The sequence below is a fragment of the Ptychodera flava genome, chromosome 4, assembly GCF_041260155.1.
Source record: "Ptychodera flava strain L36383 chromosome 4, AS_Pfla_20210202, whole genome shotgun sequence".
In the NCBI taxonomy this organism is placed as follows: Eukaryota; Metazoa; Hemichordata; class Enteropneusta; family Ptychoderidae; genus Ptychodera; species Ptychodera flava.
The window spans coordinates 13776054-13795292 of record NC_091931.1 but is presented as its reverse complement, the minus strand read 5'-3'; the positions used below and the strand labels follow the sequence as shown (position 1 = coordinate 13795292).

Below are 19239 nucleotides of genomic sequence, written 5' to 3'. Positions count from 1 at the left end.
TATTCATGTACGACGGAGAGGTATCTTCCTCTATTTAGTGCCATAATCCAGTGCTTGTACATATGACGTCGTGGAGTATCGAGCTAAACTACAACATTTACCGAAATAGGCCTAATAGAAGGTGCGGTCAAGGGCGTGTTTGTTTAACGTTATCGTTCTTATTTCTTCTAGCACGTCTATGTCAAATGTCGAACGTAAATGATTTTGCTTAATTAAATGAGAATGTTGTACAGAAATACTGTCCTTGTAAATATACTGTGTTAAGGTTTAAACGACTTTCGTTTTCCGACGTGCTCGATGTGACGAACTTCAGGTGTGGTAGTGACTTCCTCTTTTCTACTCTATTCAGCCACATCGTTTGATTCTGTGTGATTTTTTTTTTCTAGGATGGCCAATAAGGCCAAGGAAAATAAAAAGTTTGTTTCTCATTCAAGATATATTGCAAAAATGATGAGGTGACGCGATTTTTTTATTCTCAATATTTTTTAATTCTTCAGTCAACGACGCACAAAAACATTAAAACAGCATAGGAATGCATGCAGAGATAAAATGCACAGCAGTATTGCTTTAGCATTTTTGTATAGCGACAGTTCTGCGGTTTAACCTTTTGTGCAGAAATGCACAAATGCACAGTTTTGAGCTTAATATAATAGCGACATATGTGTACAGTTCTGAATGGAATGTAAGTTGTCAGTTATTTTGTTTACGGTTCTGTTTTATACAGCCCTGTGTTATTCACTATCGTCGCGTATTTTAGCGTATTTTTTGCATTTTATTTCCTCATGAGCAGAAAAAAGGTTGACGAGGCGGGTCTGAATTGACGCTCGCGAGGACGAGAAACAAGCTATTTATTTTTCTTAGCCTAAGATAAAGATATTTTCAATGTCATGCAAGGTGAAGCTGAATGAGATTTAGGCACCAGCTTATTATGACAAGCTTAAAGTTGAGCGAATACATGTAGATCTAGAGAGCTTCAAGACAGAATGAGCCGAGTTTGCAAGATTGATTTATTTTACAATTATTAAAGCGCTAGCATGTCTGCCCCTATTTGTCATTAACAAAACCGGACAAATAAGCATGAATATTATGCATCATTCAACATTTTTTAGTGTGCACATGCTTTTGTTAAATTTTCTGGTCATATTCATTCGAATTTGAGAAAGACTCCTGTGCCTGCGCGGAGTCATGACCAAAGCCCGTAAATCCGGTACTAGTTGCAGTGCTTTATAACATTCCAAAGCTACCAACCCGTTTCATTCCAACCCACAATTCATTGAAATGAATGTGTTCACACGAGAATTTTCAGTGACGCAACTCTGCACATACTTATAGGCAATGGGCGCTCCGTAGACAAATCACGATCCAAAAGTATTCTGGTCTACTTTGACGTTTTTGCAACACAACTGTTCACTGTTCTTACGTTCAGATGTCATGTGTCAATCAGACCTACTTCTGATGATCAATGATGTTATTTCACAATGTATCAGTCGATTGTCCTCGCGCTGTCTGGAAAGCTTACAAGTGCGTTGTCATATCAAGTACATTCCTTCACGTAATAAAGTACTACAATCGACCTTCCAAAGAGTCTGTGGCCTGCCTGCCTGCTAAACATAACTATGATCTCGCCTTGTCGTTCTGTTTAGCGACCGCCAACAAAGAATGAAAATAACTTGATCACTGTGCAACACGTTGAGATTTACAATAAAATTTTGTGTTTACAGGTTATTGCCAGTTTTTCTCGATAGTAACACAGCAGACAGCGGTAGTGTGAAATGGAAAATCGTAGCTGTGTGTACAGCCTTTCTCTTGACATGCGAACAGTAATCGCCAACAAGTACATCCTATTACCAATAATACCCTTCGTTGGTATGCGATATGACTCTTCTTGCACAATGGTTGCCCTCAACGGTCTGATGAAGCAAGCCCCTGCCAAACATCCTGACACAGTGGTAGTGAGAAACGCGTTCAAGCTCTGAGGGCCACGCATTGGCGCCAACGAGGGGCTATAAGTGCCAATATGTGAAAGAGCAATTACACTCTCTCGGCTCCTTAATCCAGCGAGAAAAATGAAAAGATATATTGCTAAATTGTATACTCACTCAAGGTCAAACGATATTGCTGTTTCAAGCGAGGAACTGCTCTCAAAGGGCGCCGTATGAGACTAAATCACCAATGTGAACAGTGTATCGAGAGTATGCAAGATTGGTGAAAGTCAAAATAATTCAAATCATAAAATTTAGCATTTGCAGCTATCTATAGATATATTGCATGAAATACATTGTTTGTAAACAACAGCGTTGCGCAGGCGTAGTTCCGACGACCCCTGTGGCTTTCTACGTCACAGTGCTTCTTCAACTAGAAAATAAAAACAGAGAGTAGATGCAACTATATATATATATATATATATATATATATATATATATATATATATATATATATATATATATATATATATATATATATATCTACGAAGGTAAAACCAGCTCTATCTGGGGTTGTAAATGAGAGTTTACGATTGGCATCGTGTTCAAGATTGAGATAAAATGTAACATTACTATGCACTTGTCCATGTACAAGTCTTGTTGAAACGACTTATTTGTCCTATCTGTATCATAATCAAATGAAAAACCTGGTGGCATAGTAACTTACAGACTATCGTCTATAGACTTAATATGAATTTTCTGATACATATTTTTACCGTTAGTTTTATGACAATTAGTGTAGTTGATTTCAATTTACATAGAGGCACCGTCTGCATGGCACACACAAGTTTGCGTGATGCTATAGCAGTGATGTCATAAAAGTTTGTTGCCTAAATAAACTAATTATAAACTAATTATCGGCTATGTGGAAGTGTTATCTTGTGTCTCAATTTTTATCACAAGGTACGTCCTTCTTTGACTTTGGATGAGCAATGCTCTCAATATTAGACTTATCGTGGAACTAGATTACATTAGTTCGACATTTTTTTATCGTCAGTCACAAAAGACTCCTCGCTCACACAGGGTAGCCAAGGATGGGTTGTGTATCTTTATCGACCCACCGCAAATGAACTCAAATCTTTGTTATGACGGTTGGCATATTTTGATGTTCATGTGAAATTGTAATGATTTTTACCGACTTTTTGTTTAGCTATGGCACTGTGGCTATGGCATAAAATGCCCACTTCACTGCGAAAGGAAACACTTTGATACTTGAATGCCATACGCTGTCAGTATATGGAGCAAATTTATAGCCCATTTATGTGCCACCTTGTGCTTATCACACTACTGGCCTAAATCCCTAAGCAAACGACAATAATGAAATAGCTGTATGCAAGTGTGACTTAGACATCTGCGGGTCAAACGATATTGTTATTTGTAATTTTAGATTGTTTGCGTCACAGTACTCTCAAGAAGAAGAGAATTCAAACCAAATGTATACTCAATGTACTGATTCCCTGATGGTAGAAATTGTTTAGGTTAACTGGACTCACTATCGGAGGATAGTGAGTTGGAGACTCAAGCACGCTGTTGTACCATTGAGCAAGGCACATTGCTTCTCATTGCCCCATTGGGTTTTGTGTAGTGGGTACCTCATCCCGTAATTGGGCGTTCTGCCGTTTGATGATGGATTGAACTAAATTAACAGGATTGTAATACATGTAAACTCACCAACACAATATCAAAGGCGAAGTTGGTCCTTTTGAATGGCTAATTACTAATTGTATTACAGTTAGCGGTTGTGAGCATATATATATACGCGTGCAAAATATCATGAAAAGGCCGAGACTTTGAGGAATCCCGCCCATCCTAAGACATTACGATGATCAAGGCCAGCTTATCTATGCGATGTTCTTGGGAAGACGATTTTACAATCTGCGAAATATATAATTACGACCATTTTATCGAAATTCAGATTTGAAAACGCGACAGAAAGAAAAATCATGGTGATAGGTGACTCTGAGTCTATCAGTTTTGCGGCCTTGCGTATAACTCCGAGTTAACTGGTAGCAAAGTTCACAGTCGCAGCTGTAGATTTATGATTACTAAAGTCATATATAGTTGGGGATTTATACACATGGCGACTCTAGGCTTTTCAATACCGTATAATGTCAAGCTTAGTGTACGCTATGCAAAATTTTAGTTTCCTCATTCTTTCATCGAGAGTTGACAAGTCTAAGTACATAACCGAGTTCAGATCCTGAAGTGAAGGACGCAGTAGGGATATATAGGTCATACCGTCTATAAGTTAATGGCCAATAAAATGGTGTTACTCGTCACACGAAAACCTGAAAATGATTGGTCAAATCTGAACCAGGAAACAAGGCAAAATTTGATGTATATAATGTATATAGAGTCAAACCCTGTAACTCTGTATACAAGGCAAACCGTCGCTCAAGACTGTAAGTAATGTGTTCTTTCACTTGTGCTTTACTCAACAGGCTATGTTCCAAGACAGATTTCAAGGTATGCAGGACAAAATTAGACAACCCCCTAAAAAGATGTGTTTACTAGACTACTACCTATAGAAATTCTGTTGAAATATGTAAATTCGGATGGAGTAGGTAAACAGGTAGGTCTTAGGCTACGTTAAAAAAAGAGAGGGGCTGGAGGAATTCAGTGGGATTCGAAAATTCTGGGGATAGTGGATGGGGAGTCGACTTGAAAGTTTTGCTCTGACTGTAGGGGGACCTGAAAATATCTTGGATTCCAGCATTTTGATGTTATCCAATATTTCTAATGTTAGTAAAAATTAAACAAAATCTGGAAATTTTTGTAGCATTTTATGACTTAAATCTCGAAAAAATCTAAAAATGTGTAAACGCCATTAAATTTTCGTAAAACAACAATTTGGTCTTGTAACGAGGTAGGAGCTACAACTGTTGATAATTTTTCAATATTTCTATGTAATGTATCAAATACAGTTTCTTGTTGTCTCTCTACAGCATGCTGAAAAACACAATATTCAGTTTGATAGCAAAGTGTGTTTGTCTACATATTTGTGATAATTGAATTAGATTTTCAGACTGAAAGTTGTTTGTCAATGATACAAATGCATGGTACACGTAGTCTGTGTTAGCAAGCTGAATACTGGATAGCTCTATATGCTGTAGGGAATTCACAATTTGCATAGTCTGTCATGATTGTCATTTCGTTTGTTCTTCAGCTGCTGCTATTGACCCGGCAAGAGTTGGATAAACTCAAGTCGGCTTAGACTGAAAAATTAAAAAAGTCCACTGATGCATTTAAAAATAAATCAATTTAAGAATTTACTTTAGGAATATGGCTCTACAACCTGTTGATAAGTGGTAGTGTCGAACATTTGCGTGGTGATGTATGCAATACATGTTTATTTGTAACTCTGCGTGCATTCATAATAAATAAACGGCTATATTATAATTTAGGGGGACTTGAAAATTTTTGATCATATAGACGGGGGGGGGACTTGACAATTTTTTAGGGTATCGAGGGGATCTGAAAAAATAAGATTTTAATTTCAATTCTTCCAGCCCCAACCACTTTTTTGAACTCGGTCTTAATTGTTTCAAGTTTTACAGTAGAACTCTTGACTGGAAGGTTCAGTCGTGTACGGGTATTTTGTCAACTCAACCAGAGATGGCAAAGCACCCATCCCGACTGCCTCTGTTAGACGTCCATCGGTATAATATTTTTACCACAAGGCAACTGATTCTAGATCTATCTGATGGCAGGTCGAGGAAAAGTCAGTTCATTCGTTCACAATATAAAACTGCTACATATACAAGTGAAGATATGAAGAAAAAGACACAGTTGTTAATAGGCATTTTGGTGCTGATCTTGCTCTTTGAGTTGAGCTCTGTCGATGGAATTTTTCGACGTCGTCGGCGGCGTCGGCCTAGCCGAGTGCCTTGTTCGGTAAGCGGTTGGAGCCAGTGGAGCACATGCACGGTGCCGTGTGGTACCAGTGGGACGAAGACTCGCACACGTTCAGTGATAAGCCCAGCTCGCAACGGAGGGGGATGCTATGCTCTAAGCGAAACTACATCCTGTAACAAGCCAGGATGCAATGGTCGTGGCCAGCCTTTAACTTCCTCGTGCAACTGCAACCCGGGATGGACAGGAACATGTTGCCAAACAGGTGAGTCGACCCCTGTCGCTTCCAAGTGGATTGAAAGTCTTCTTCGTGTTGGCCCGCGCAATAAATATTGAAGTTTTTTTTCTCATCCTGGGCATCTTACAAAGTGATTGCTCTCGAATTTTCTTTAACTTTTTTTTGGTCGAAAGAGGTAATAAAGGCAGAAATCTTTTCATGCAGCGGTAATTCTGACATGGAGAAAGTGAACGAGCTTTAGTTTTAGTTGAAGTGCCTCAGAAGTTGATGAGATTAAATCTAACTCGATTGATAACAAGAATAAAGTGTACGATTGTGTTAAAGATCACAATGATAGTATCATGGAAGGTAAATTTCATTTTGCAGAATAACCAAACGGCTTCTTTTAAAGTAACAACGTACTTACACTGTAAAGAAATTATCACGATGGCTTAGACCGGTTTTGACATTTAACAAAGTAACTTGAGTCTACTGAAATTGCAACAATTGTCCGTGAGTTTCAGGGTGTTCCAGATTGGCAAAATAAAACACACCCTCTTTCAAAGTAGATCTTGCTTACATTGTATGTCAACTGTATGCGTCATACTCATCGATCAAGCGCATACTCAAAAAATACTGAAATACGTATAAATCAATCTCACAAAGTATGTGTCTGCCCTGCTGTTAAGGGTATTTTTCATGGCGGATGCCAGTCACAGCTCAGCTGAAAATCCCAACCGATAATTATCGTGTCGGAATTTGAGTCAACATGCTGCAATTTCAAATAAACCTTAAAACGTCCATATCGTTGAAACGGCATATTGCAATAATTTCTGTAGTAAGTCTGTGAAATTATTCTGAATGACAAGTATGTCATTTAAACTTATTGTGATTTTGCACTTTTTTGCATTTTTGCAAAAACTCAATAGAAGAATATTTACTGTATAGAAGAATATTAACGGGCATTCGACATCTCCCTACGAATCCGAACGTGAATTTACTGCTGTAAATGTGCCACAAACTGGGGATAGTCCCATTGTCTTTGTGCATGAAAGGAATACACGGTGATTAGATAACTACTAAAAAGCAGTGGACGTAGGTGGTCAGAAAAGTCGCCCAAGTAGGCTTAAAGTTCAAGTATGTATACTACAGATAAATAGCAATATTAATACTAGGTTGGCCAAAACAATCTCTGTCAATAAGTCAAGAATTGTGAAATATGGTTGTATTGTTGCACACGGTTCTCACCCGGATGTTGTGTACTTGATTGGACCTACTTTGAGACATACCATTGTTTCCCCTGTTTAAATTAGTAATGGTCATTCAATTGAACATGGTGCTCATGGACACCGATGTTCTCTTGACCTCCTGTGCTGTAATTTGACAAAAACTATAATACTGTGTAATCGTAAAGAGTCAGATTGTCTCGACAAAAATGAATTCAAGTATCCTCATAAACAAGAAAAATTAAGTTGTTTGACGCAGTCAATAAATGTTGCAGTGTACGAAATACTGTATGCGATTGGCTTTATTACATGCCTCGATGTGAATGCAAATCAGTGCATTGATTTGAGTACTAGGAACATTCGGGGAGTTAGTCGGCCGGTGAACGATGTACTGACCGGTTTCCATGGTTACCCGGTCCAGTGCAGTCTTCGACGTTTTCGATGTCAAAGTAGACGCTTAACGCTAGATGTAAAATATCCATACGCGCACTGCTATTTTGACTTTCGTTAAAATCTGTTTGATACAGGTCGATTACAGTAAAATAGTTTGAAAATGCCCTGCATGGAACTAAATACCATATCGCATTAAATGTGAAGAGAAATTTAATAAAACTATTATTGCCTGAATACATCGATTTATGTGTTCTCGCAGCAGGAGACAATTTGCCCTCCTGCCTCGTGTCGGGCAAATTTTCACCCGTTCTCGGGCACATAAACCCATGTATTCAGGCAATAATATATAATAGTGTGCTCAGTTGAAATGTGTAAACTTCGGTGCAGAAAAGAAGTTCGGCATGGACAGCCTTTGATGATGATGAAGGTGAAGAAAGACATGGGGTACATAGGGAAGCAATAACATGAACAATGGAAAACAATGAACTTTAACCAATAAGGAACGAGAGAAAATTTTGGCAACAAATTATGACCCCATTGTAGACCATGGCTAATAGAAAGCATATCCCTAGTCATACTTGACTAGGATACGCACATAATCATAGTGAGTACAAACACACACAAACTACCTTCCGATTGGCACTGTTCCATAGGTTGAAACCGATAAAAACCTTTCTCATAGTAAACCTATGTGACTATTTCATTTTGGTGCATGCTAGCTATACTGACATTGCTATATAATTTAGCCCGCTGTTATGATAAATTGTTTGCTTTTCACCTTATTGTTTATAGAGGTATTCAAAAGTTATTTGCTTAGTGGCTGAACGTTTTAAGATAGTTACTTTTACAGCTCAGTCTCCGTTCAGGGAATAGCTAGCGAGAGGTCGTCGGGATACAGAAACATTGTAGAGGTTCATAGTCTCCAACGCAACACCATTTATTTCTTATGCAAAGATTTTACATCCTGCCAGGTGTTGTCACTTCTCCTGTCTGCTGTCTACCTGCTCTCATCTACCTTCTGTGTTGGTGTTGGTAAAGACACTTCCAATGTACAATCTGTACAGTGGTTGTTTTCATACAGTTATCATCTCATTATTAGTGTCGATCCATAGCAATAACGTACATGTATTTATGGCCAAGGCTCATATCAACGGCCAAGGGATCATAAACACCAGGACAGTTATTTACTTGTTTGATTTTATGCAGTCCGTATCTCCATCGCACATTGTTCACAATATAAAGAACCTTATAATTGACCTTTATACAGAATGGATGTCAAAATAAATGACCTTTGTTACAGTACATGAACTTATATTTACTTTGATAGATTAAGATGCAGTCCTTCGACACAGTTGAATGGACTTTTTAATTAACGAAACGTGCATTTCGGATCAGCATTAATACTTCCAAGATATATGACACAGTAAATGTACAGTGCGTATAGTAAAGTCACAAGGAAATAAATGTGTCAGCTGCTACAGTAGTGCATAATATTTATGAGAAGATATTCATAATGGCCTCATTATCTCAGACTATGGAAGGACTGTGGCACAAGTCATACTCACACACTACCAAACTAGAATTATAAGGTGATATTCTCCGTAAACGGAAAAGTGGCTTTGGGCAGATCAGACGTCGAAATAACGTATAGGCAAATATACAAAAGATCAAGTGACTGGCAAATCTGTTCATGCATCTCTATTCGATGACCTTGACAATGACATGCATGCCGCCGCATGGTATGAGAAAATATTCAGAAGGTATTTTGGCGGAAACAGTAAACAGCAGCCATTAGGGTTGCGTTTTGAAATACAACATGGATCCAAAACAGGTGGCGGTTGTTAACCTCTTTTTAATTGGTCGGTTGTAATGTTCTTGGCGAAATTTAAACGTGATCTCCTGGTAAAAATGTATTGAGGCGACTAGCAGAGGACGAGAACGGCAAGGAATGACAGAAAAAGGCGGTAAAGTCAGAGATTTTTTTTAAAATGAATTTATTAAAATTATAAATAAATCTAGGGTGTAAATTAAGTGCAAATTACAATGTAGAGCAAAAGTTCACTTATCTAAGCTTAGGGGCGCCAAAAACTCAAGTTTTCAAAGGTGAGTCAGACAGACACTGGTGAGTGAGGAAGTGGGTCTTCTCTGGCTTGCAGGCTTGATGAAGATCCAAAGTGTGCATAATTTACAGAGGAAGTCTAGCGTGAGTGTGAAGGTCTTGGAGTCTTGAAATAAACACTGAAGTGATCCCGAAAGTCTAACTGAAAATCTGTACCATAATGTATTCATACTAGAGGGAGCTTACAGGTATACAGTCACCTCAAACCTAACTATTCCCATATATAGTCAAAGGGCTTTCCTTGGCATTCAAAATGCCAATATTAGGGCGCTGTTTTTAAAAGGCGGCCACCCGCTTAAGATATGTAATTGGTCATGTTTTCTCTTTCCTTGGTAACTGTGGCAAAATTGGAACAGGTGAGAATATACCTTCAATCAAGACAACACTGGAGAATTCTAGAATTTATATTGGTACGCTAATTACTATTAAAAATGTCTTCACCTGTAGTAAACATGACGTTCTTGAACGTTCTTAACTTGAATAATTGAATTTAAAGTCATGGAGGAGAATTACCCTAAACAAATGACCTTCGGCATGTTCTAGACTAATTAAACTCAGGTCACGGGTGGGGAGAATGACCTAAATAACAACACTCATTGCGTGTTACAGAGAATAAACTCATTCATCTTCGTCAATATGAGCGTTTATTTGTTCGGGGCGGGGATATGAATATGCTATCATTTCAGCTTCATTTGTGCCAATGAAAATGCATTAATTCGGTTGACGAGATGACCAGAATTTACGTTCATTGCTTGAATCGTCCTATTTCATAGGTAAGACCCAACACATATGTATCGGTCAGAGTGATTTGTATTCGTGGTCCTATAAGGTCCGCATACAGCCCACTCATTGGCTCGACCATTTCCCTAAGATCTCATTACTATGTAATATTCAGTTCATGGCACCGTGATTTGCTGCCTCAGATACGTGTATAAGCCTCCGACTTTGTAATGTTCACTGCCCGGTGATGTAGCTGTCAATGTACTTCCTGGAAACAGCTGTTGTAACCAGTAATGCAGAATGCCTGTGCCGTGTTCGGCCGCGACGTTGACACAAAGACATAGACTCAATATTGTTCTCTGAGAAACATCAAGTCAGTCAATTTTGTACTTTGAATTTATAATGCACATGCCAGTCTTTAGCCATTTCGAACAGCACCATCCTGACTGTAACGAACACAATGCCAATTGAATGCAAAAAACCCCAAAACTTTAGATGAGTCTCTTTGTTGTCTGTAAATTTGAACTACTCTCAGCAACGTTTATAAGGAAATAGCACACACCTTTCTTTTCTGATTAAGAAAGTTGCTTCGTCCTAACACACGAAACAGTTGTTGTCATGGTGGCAAAAGACTTTCTTGTAAGAGGCCCATTTTTGAAATCTCGAAGGGGGATATTGTAAGGGGGATTCAAAATCGGTCGAATTACTCATTTCCAGGAATCTCGTCTTCTTGCTGTTATTGTTGTTGTAGTTGTTGTCGTAGTCGTTACTGTTTATTAATGTTATTATTATTGGTGCTGTTATCGTTGTTGTTGATGATGTTTTTTTTTGTTGCTGTTCGTTTTACTTGTCCCTTTTCCTGTTTTGGTAATGACTTGGTTGCTCAGAACTTGGATGCTGAATTGTTCAGTTCCGTGGCTAATATTAATCACAATTTATGATATACCACACAGATATTGACGAATGCCAGACTGACAACGGAGGCTGTAATCAGATTTGTACGAACACTGCAGGCAGCTACAGATGTGAGTGTATTGACGGCTTTGCATTGGACAGTGATGGTCATACCTGTCTCGGTAAGATTGTTGTTACCAGAATCAGTCAAATCGCTCCCAATTACAATGTCGTCCACTTGAATACCCTAAAAGTAAGAGTTGTCAAGCAGATATTGAAGCGTTGAAGTGGATATACTATAGCTTTCACGCGGTTCTCCTGTTTATTTTTTTTCTTAGCCGATAATAAGGTTAGGAATAGCTAGGCATGGCATCACTAGTTTTTTTTTATTTTGCTTTATGCAGATATCGATGAGTGTGCTACAAATAATGGTGGGTGCGAACAGATATGTACCAACAACGAAGGCAGCTACAACTGTTCATGTAACATCGGCTATCAACTGACGGAAGACAACCATACTTGTGCAGGTGTGTATAGCTTTTCTACACTGAGATAGGATATAGAAGAAGACAAACGTTATATTGCAAATTATGAACTCCGTTTCCCTGATTCATCATGAGAGCATGATCAGAAATCATAAGACGCCACAAATGTTATTACTCGATGCCTCCTCTATCTTCGAATGCATTGGTAACCTATTTGCTATTGCTCCAAACTGTGAAATAAGATTATATTACCATGCCCTGCCCGTCGCATTTTGATTTGTCGAGCTGAACCACGTGACTGACCATTAGGGGACGTTTCCATCTAATAAACAATGCATATTCAATGCACATTCACCCCTTGAAATAGGGGTTTCAAGGGGTATGGAGCTCCTAATTAAAGTTATTTGCCATCTCGTAAGCTGTTTGCAATATGTGATTAGAGATAGCGATTAAGTGGGTGTAGAGGGAAGACATCTCTGCCTTACACACTTCCGACTCATACAGATAATCGTTCGCCTTGAACTTCTTTGAACATTGTACCCCAATTTTCACAGAATAGGACCTATAAATATACTACAAGCCATATGTTAGTTCAAATTAATAAAAGTAGGAACAAATTCCGATGTCCTGAAATGATAATACTGTTGTCAACGTTTACACGAGACTGAGTTTGTACCGCTTTACTGTACAATACCTTGGCATAAAGTAGTACCGGCCAAGCTGTTGTTATCTGAAGTTGTTGACTAGGCGTTGCGTAATGTCTGATTATATCTGATATAACTACTTTAGATTGCATATATCAGTGCAGAAAGAGCCCAAAAACAGTGCACTGTTTTTTAGATGCAAGCGTCCCGTCATGCTACAAATACAGAGTAATGGTTTGTTTACATGCCCGTGAATATGAATAATAAGATTAACAACTCAAAGTATCGTAACTTTACACCTCAAACGTAAATCATAATCAATTACAAAATAAAATGGAGCACTTGTAGGGCAAGTTGAGATACTTTTTTTCTGAAAACATCTCCGGATTTGCCGATTTTTACAGCGCGCGTGACAGTGCGCCGTGTATTGCTCAGTTTCTGGGGCCCAGTTGTCGTTCGCTCCGGAAATTTTCGCAAATTTTGACGGTTTTCTCGGGTTTGCTGATAATATAATGGAAATTGCAGACTCCGCTCTGACCATTAACGTTTATTTGTGGGCGCGGGCGAGAGGAAAGCCAAATTAACGGGCGAGGTTAATTTTTGGTTTTCCTCTCGCCCTTGCCCACAAATAAACGTTAATGGCAGCGCGTCGCCCGTTATTTCCATAGTATTGTCCACTACGCAAATTATTGCAGAATTTTTTTCTCCATAGATATCGACGAGTGTGCTACTGAAAATGGTGGTTGTGAACAAGAATGTACCAATTCCATCGGAAGTTTCCAGTGTTCATGCGTGTGCGGCTACCTCCTTCATGAAAATGGCCTCGACTGTGTCGGTGAGACTTCGATGAAGATTAATAACGCAGCAATTAATATAAATCAATCCTTTTTATTATTCGAGACTGGCTCTCCGCTGAGCCTGAGTTGCTCGTAAAATACAGCTGTCGCAAAACGATAGCGTTAAACATTATGTATGTAAGATCTCCTGCCCTTTTCTCCCAGACCCAGTATCCTACCTGCCTGTACGTCGCATCAGCCATATCTTCCCGTCTACGTCTGTCTGTCTGTCTGCCTGTCTGTCTGTCTCTGTCTCTGTCTCTGTCTGTCTGTCTGTCTGCCGTCTGTCTGTCTGCCTGCCTGTCTGTCTGCCTGCCCGCCTGTCTGTCTGTCTGTCTGTCTGTCTGTCTGTCTGTCTGTCTGTCTGTTTCTCTCTCTCGCTCTCTTTCTCATCCATAATATTGCATGTGTAGTGTCAATACATGTCAATACACGTATCTCTCACAAAGATGCCAGATGTAAATGAATAAGATGAACCGCAACTCAAGGCCATTCACTCAATTACTTTTCTAATGCCCAGACATCGACGAATGCGAAGAAGGCACAGCTGGTTGTGAACAAGTGTGCATCAACAAACCAGGAACCTGGGAATGCGCTTGCTACGATGGCTATAGAGTTGATCCGTGTCAAATCAAACAGTGCAGAGGTAACTCTTGTCCTTTCCATAATGTCTATTGCAACATGGGTCCAGTTACTGTCACATTGCAAAAGTATGACGGATATTACGGTAACATACGCGGCAGTCATTTCATAGTTTATTAACCCTTTGCGTGCTATAATTATTACAACCAAAATATTAGTGCAACATTTTTACCAATTTTTAATGATTTTTTCTGTAACTTTTGATAATTTTGGAGCAAATGGACATCAAATTTCATTGGCTGCGGTATATTATCAAAATTTTGACAAAAATCTGAAAAAAAATTGACAGGAGTATATTTTCTAAAGGTGACAAATAGACTTTGGCGCTTAAAGGGTTAATGTTGGGGAACGTTTACGCGTTTCTCTGCATGGGTATCATTTCACATTTACAACGTTTACACAATTATCATCGGTGACTTGTGTCTTCATGTTCATAGTTATCGCAAATAATGTCTATTACGATTAATTATGAACAGAAATGATGTGTGCTGAGTGGAAACATCCACAGGGGAAAATATCATTGAACGTGTTGTAATTTCTGTGTTTACTCTCAGATATCAGTGAGTGTGATGAAGGAACTGATGGCTGTACACAGATTTGTACAAACACGATTGGAAGCTACAAATGTTCCTGTGTTGACGGTTATGAACTGTCTGCTGACAACCACACTTGTCAAGGTAATTCATACGCACTCAGGACAGGAGAGAAGTCACCTTGGATGATTCGCTTTAGAAATGTTTTGTTGCAGTTGGAAATGTTAGAAAGAGTTTTTTGTTAATGCTGAGGTTTTAACTTGTTGACGTTTCAAAAGATAATTTTGAGAGGTTCTTTGTAATCCTGGACTATTACTAAAAGTGTTAAATGTCCCGAGGAGAAAATTCTTCGCGGAATCAAATTTACGGCAAGAAATCTATCACGTTAACTTTAAATAGTTAAACAAGGTAAGTGAAAATGAAAACGTGATCAATGGATATTTTCTTGTGATAGGTTTAAAATTCATCTTGGAGAAAATTTCAGTTACCTTGTGCAATTAGGAAGGTCGAGGAAAAATGTATTTGTAAAATGTATTTTGTTTTTACAGACGTTGACGAATGCATCAGTAATGGATGCAATTATTGTGTCAACACCATAGGAAGTTTTGCGTGTCTCTGCAACGGCGGCTACAGTTTTGATGCAAGAACAACTACATGCGAAGGTATGCATTTAAATATGTGAACAGTTGCCAGGTTTTTAGGTGGGAGAAATATCAAGTACGTCCGTACAATATAATCATTATCCCAATGAGCACCGCCATAACTGTAGGATATAAATGTCATGACGGCTTGGAACATTTACCGTGTTGTTATATTCATTTTCGTGTGTATCATTAAGGGTACTCCGGCGGCATGATCAATATACGGAGACATTTTGAGAACTTTTTACAACATACTTGTACCTTGCATTGGCAGATCTAGACGAATGTGAGACTGAGAATGGTGGGTGTGACCATACCTGTACCAACACTGAGGGCGGCTTTAACTGTTCCTGTCATCCCGGATACGAATCAGACGATGATGGAGTTACCTGTACAGGTAGAGTTACTGTATGACGAACATAAATTACTGATGCATATTTTGACCCTATTCTACTTACGGCGTTGTAACCAAACGTTCAATCTCAAAACTTCAGGAACTTTAAATTGCTCCGAGGACTGTTATTGAAGTTCTTGTGTTCCGTTATTGCGCTTACACCATAAATAGACCAACGATCAACAAAGTGATATCGAGGCACTCAAAGAACACGAAGGAACTTCTTTGTCCTTTAAAATCATTTTTGTAGTTTACTACAAAACAGGTGACGCTTTTGAGAAACTTACTTTCTGTATTTCGTGTGGAAGGCGATGTACAAATTCTTTTTGCTTTCGCTTAACTCCTGGCAGATATCGACGAATGTGCTGTCGACAATGGTGACTGTGAACATGGTTGTAGAAACCTTCCTGGAAGCTTTGAGTGTTACTGTAACAACCCATATCACTTGGACGAAAACGGCCGGACGTGCTCAAGTAAGCTGTGTGACAAACTTTCATCCAATATCATTAAATCTCCAGTCTCACCTTTGTCCTCACAGGACACCTGCTAACATTGTTTTCTGAGTGTACGTCATCAACATGTCAGTATCGATTCTCGGCTTTTTCTGTTGTAAGACGTACAGTACTTCACTTACTCATGCAGATGACGATACAGTTTACGAAAACTCGCTTACAATTTCCCCTCTATTTAATGCCCTAAAAACTTGAATGTGTGGTCGATATTACTTTACTTCCGTAACGTGGTCCCTGAAATTAGTTGCAAAGTACGAAAGAAAACTTTACAATCTTTCAGTGTCTTGAAATGTTCTGTCATGGAAAACAACTTATCTATGTTACCAAAAGCAAGCAGACGTTTCCAACTTAATTCGAGAGTGTCAATAGCTTATCTGTACTTCTCGTATATTCATCTGCCGCTCACGACAATTTTTATCCTCCTAAGGTATAGATGCCTGTACAGGGACCTCCCAGACATGTGACCATCGATGTGAAACAGTCAGCAACGAAGCCGTGTGCAGCTGCAATCCGGGATATGCACTACTGAATAACGGTAGAACCTGCCGTGGTAAGTCACCAAAGAAATGTTTGCCACCTTACTATTGGTGGTTATCTTCTTGCCCTATTCTGGACTACATGTATTGTCGAACAGTATGAGCGTGGCACTTTCATCAGCTATATACGCAAGTCGTCAGTGGATGCAAAATGCCACTTTTTTAGCCGTGTTCAATTTTATTATTCAGTTTATCCAAATGACGGTGACTAAAGATGGTGTAAAAGTAGGGAGCCTGCAGTTTATGTTGAACTCAAATATATATTTCGGTCAATGTAAGAAAGTCATGCGTTGTGAGTTTATTACACCGACTAAAGTCTATATATATATATATATATATATATATATATATATATATATATATATATATATATATATATATATATATATATATATATATATATTTATATTGACTAAAGTGTGTAATATATATATATATTATATATATATATATATATATATATGTATATATAAATATATATATATATATGCCACTGTTACTCTACAGCCTGTTTCATGTGCTTGACGATCGTCAGTTGGGTGTCATATATATAAAATTGCAAAAAAGCACCATGATGGTATCTGGTGTGATGTAAAGACACAGTAATCTTCCTACACAGCCAAAAAATTGTATATCAGGCATTGTTTACGGGTAGATTTCAGAAATGTGTGAAATGATGAGTTCGAGTTGTAATTAAGTGTCAAGTAAAGAGAGAGCGAACCTTGTTTAAGAAATATCACACGTTGAAAACAGGTTACGAACGAGTATGTTACGTCCATCTCCTAAGTTGTAATTCATTGTCTCCTGTGTTTAGACGAAGCTATATGAAACCCAAAACGGTGAAGCCATGGTGACCTGTAGGTTATCAGTGGTAAAATCTAAGATGTCGACCCACCTAGTGCCTGTAGTCTTTGCACTAGTGATCTCAATTTTTCATACACTCTTTCGAAAAATCACCATCAAGTTTGTTTTCGGAAGAGCTTTCGTTTGCGCACATTACGAGGTAGTTTTGTTGTAGTTGTCCTATCACTTGACTTTGGTATATAATGCCTTGTCTATACCAAGTTGACCGACCATGGCACCGATTTCGACATCAAATTTAAGTTATGAAACAAGATAAAGTGACAAGGTTGTTTCAGTTTTTCAGAGGCACTGCAGCAACAGCAAGCATATCTCCGGTGCAAGACAATGTTAGCTTTGAACTGTCAAAGTTGGAACAAGTATATTTCTATCAGTGCCGACGATGAATCAAAACACAGGAAAGAAGAAAATTGTATTTTACTTTCGCCCTATACCTATAGATGTCTTTTAAAAGCGGTTGGAACGTTTCCTCAAATCGGTAACTCACAGCAGTTATTTTAATTTCTTGAAGTGATAATTAACTGTTCTTCTTCCAGACATCAACGAGTGTAAGAGAGACACTCACCAATGTTCCAATGGCTGTGTTAACACCGAAGGCAGCTATTACTGTACATGTGACGAAGGTCTAATCCTCGATGAAGATCGAAAAACTTGCGTCGAACCGGAAGGTGGAGTTGCTTAAGTCCCCCACTGTTTTTTGCACGTCACAATGCCAATAGACCAAGAAACAGATCAAAAGTCTTCGGACTTTATTATTATACTGTAAATTGGTAAACTTTAGACATTGATATTTTATCATACATAATTAATAAAAAAATGAAGTATGTAATCGGTCGACTTCATGATGCAAATGATGTTGTAGCGTAAACCTCATAAACCCCCCCGAGTACAAAGTATTTGTATTCTCGTGATAGAGATTATGTTTTCCGTCCATTAACATGCATATGTAGTTCAATTTCTCGAATCTGTAAATTGCCATTTGATCGAATTGCGGATGTCATGTTTGTTTAATATTGATTCACCGGTTTCCGCTTACATAATAAGTGATATGTATCTTGTACCTTGACTACAACTGTAAATATTACCTTCATAGAATTATTGCAAATAAACTGCATAGAGCAATATAAACATTTGAATACTTTGAGTACGTGAATGACCGGATATTTTGAGCTCGTTCGCATATAACTAGTCGACTATTGGGAAAAATAATATACGAAGATCAAACTTAAGGATATCCGCCAAGTTTGTGAACTTAGGACCAAGTGTTCCTTTTCTTGTTTCTTTCGGTCCCTCTTTGTTTTGAAAAATCAAATCGGTAACGCTTTTGGAAGGGAGCACACCAATATACCGGATAATACTGAAGGAATAAAGAGCTAGCGCCATCATCAGGTGAATGGTAACGGACGAGACTTAACCGACCACGTTGATTTGAATTTGGCTCTGATTTCATCTTAACGAATTGAATGAATCAATGAATGTTAACGTTTCGTGCAGAATTCCTTTATTCCTATCATAAAATGACAGCACACCGAAGAAAGTCATCATTTTGCGGTAATCTTTATGTACGGGAACAAGTCATACTCACACGCGTTCACTTAGGTTGTCTCTTTATTCGTACAAAGTAAGCAGCCAATAAATGGTACGTCGACCATCGCCCTTAAATTGTTAAGATTTGACGTAATGTGTGGCTCGATGGTCAAGATATCATGTGGTGAAAGCTCTGTTGAGACAATACAGCCTCCTTTCAAAGTA

The 19239-nt window shown here is 38.4% G+C and overlaps 1 protein-coding gene across 2 annotated transcripts; it reads left to right on the top strand.

Moving 5' to 3' along the window:
* Positions 1–4315: 4315 nt before the first annotated feature.
* On the top strand, positions 4316–18623 carry LOC139130947 (matrilin-2-like). 2 transcript variants are annotated; one of them, XM_070696801.1, is made up of 12 exons: positions 4316–4384; positions 5693–6099; positions 11463–11585; positions 11808–11930; positions 13245–13367; positions 13889–14014; positions 14565–14687; positions 15092–15205; positions 15459–15581; positions 15929–16051; positions 16518–16640; positions 18024–18623. In XM_070696801.1, the coding sequence occupies exons 2-12, from the start codon at positions 5754–5756 to the stop codon at positions 18167–18169; spliced, it is 1593 nt and encodes a 530-aa protein (XP_070552902.1). In that variant the 5' UTR covers positions 4316–4384; positions 5693–5753; the 3' UTR covers positions 18170–18623. The 2 variants fall into 2 exon arrangements, with proteins under 2 accessions (XP_070552902.1, XP_070552901.1); XM_070696800.1 differs by having other exon boundaries at positions 4338–4384; positions 5149–6099.
* The last annotated feature ends 616 nt before the right edge of the window (positions 18624–19239 follow it).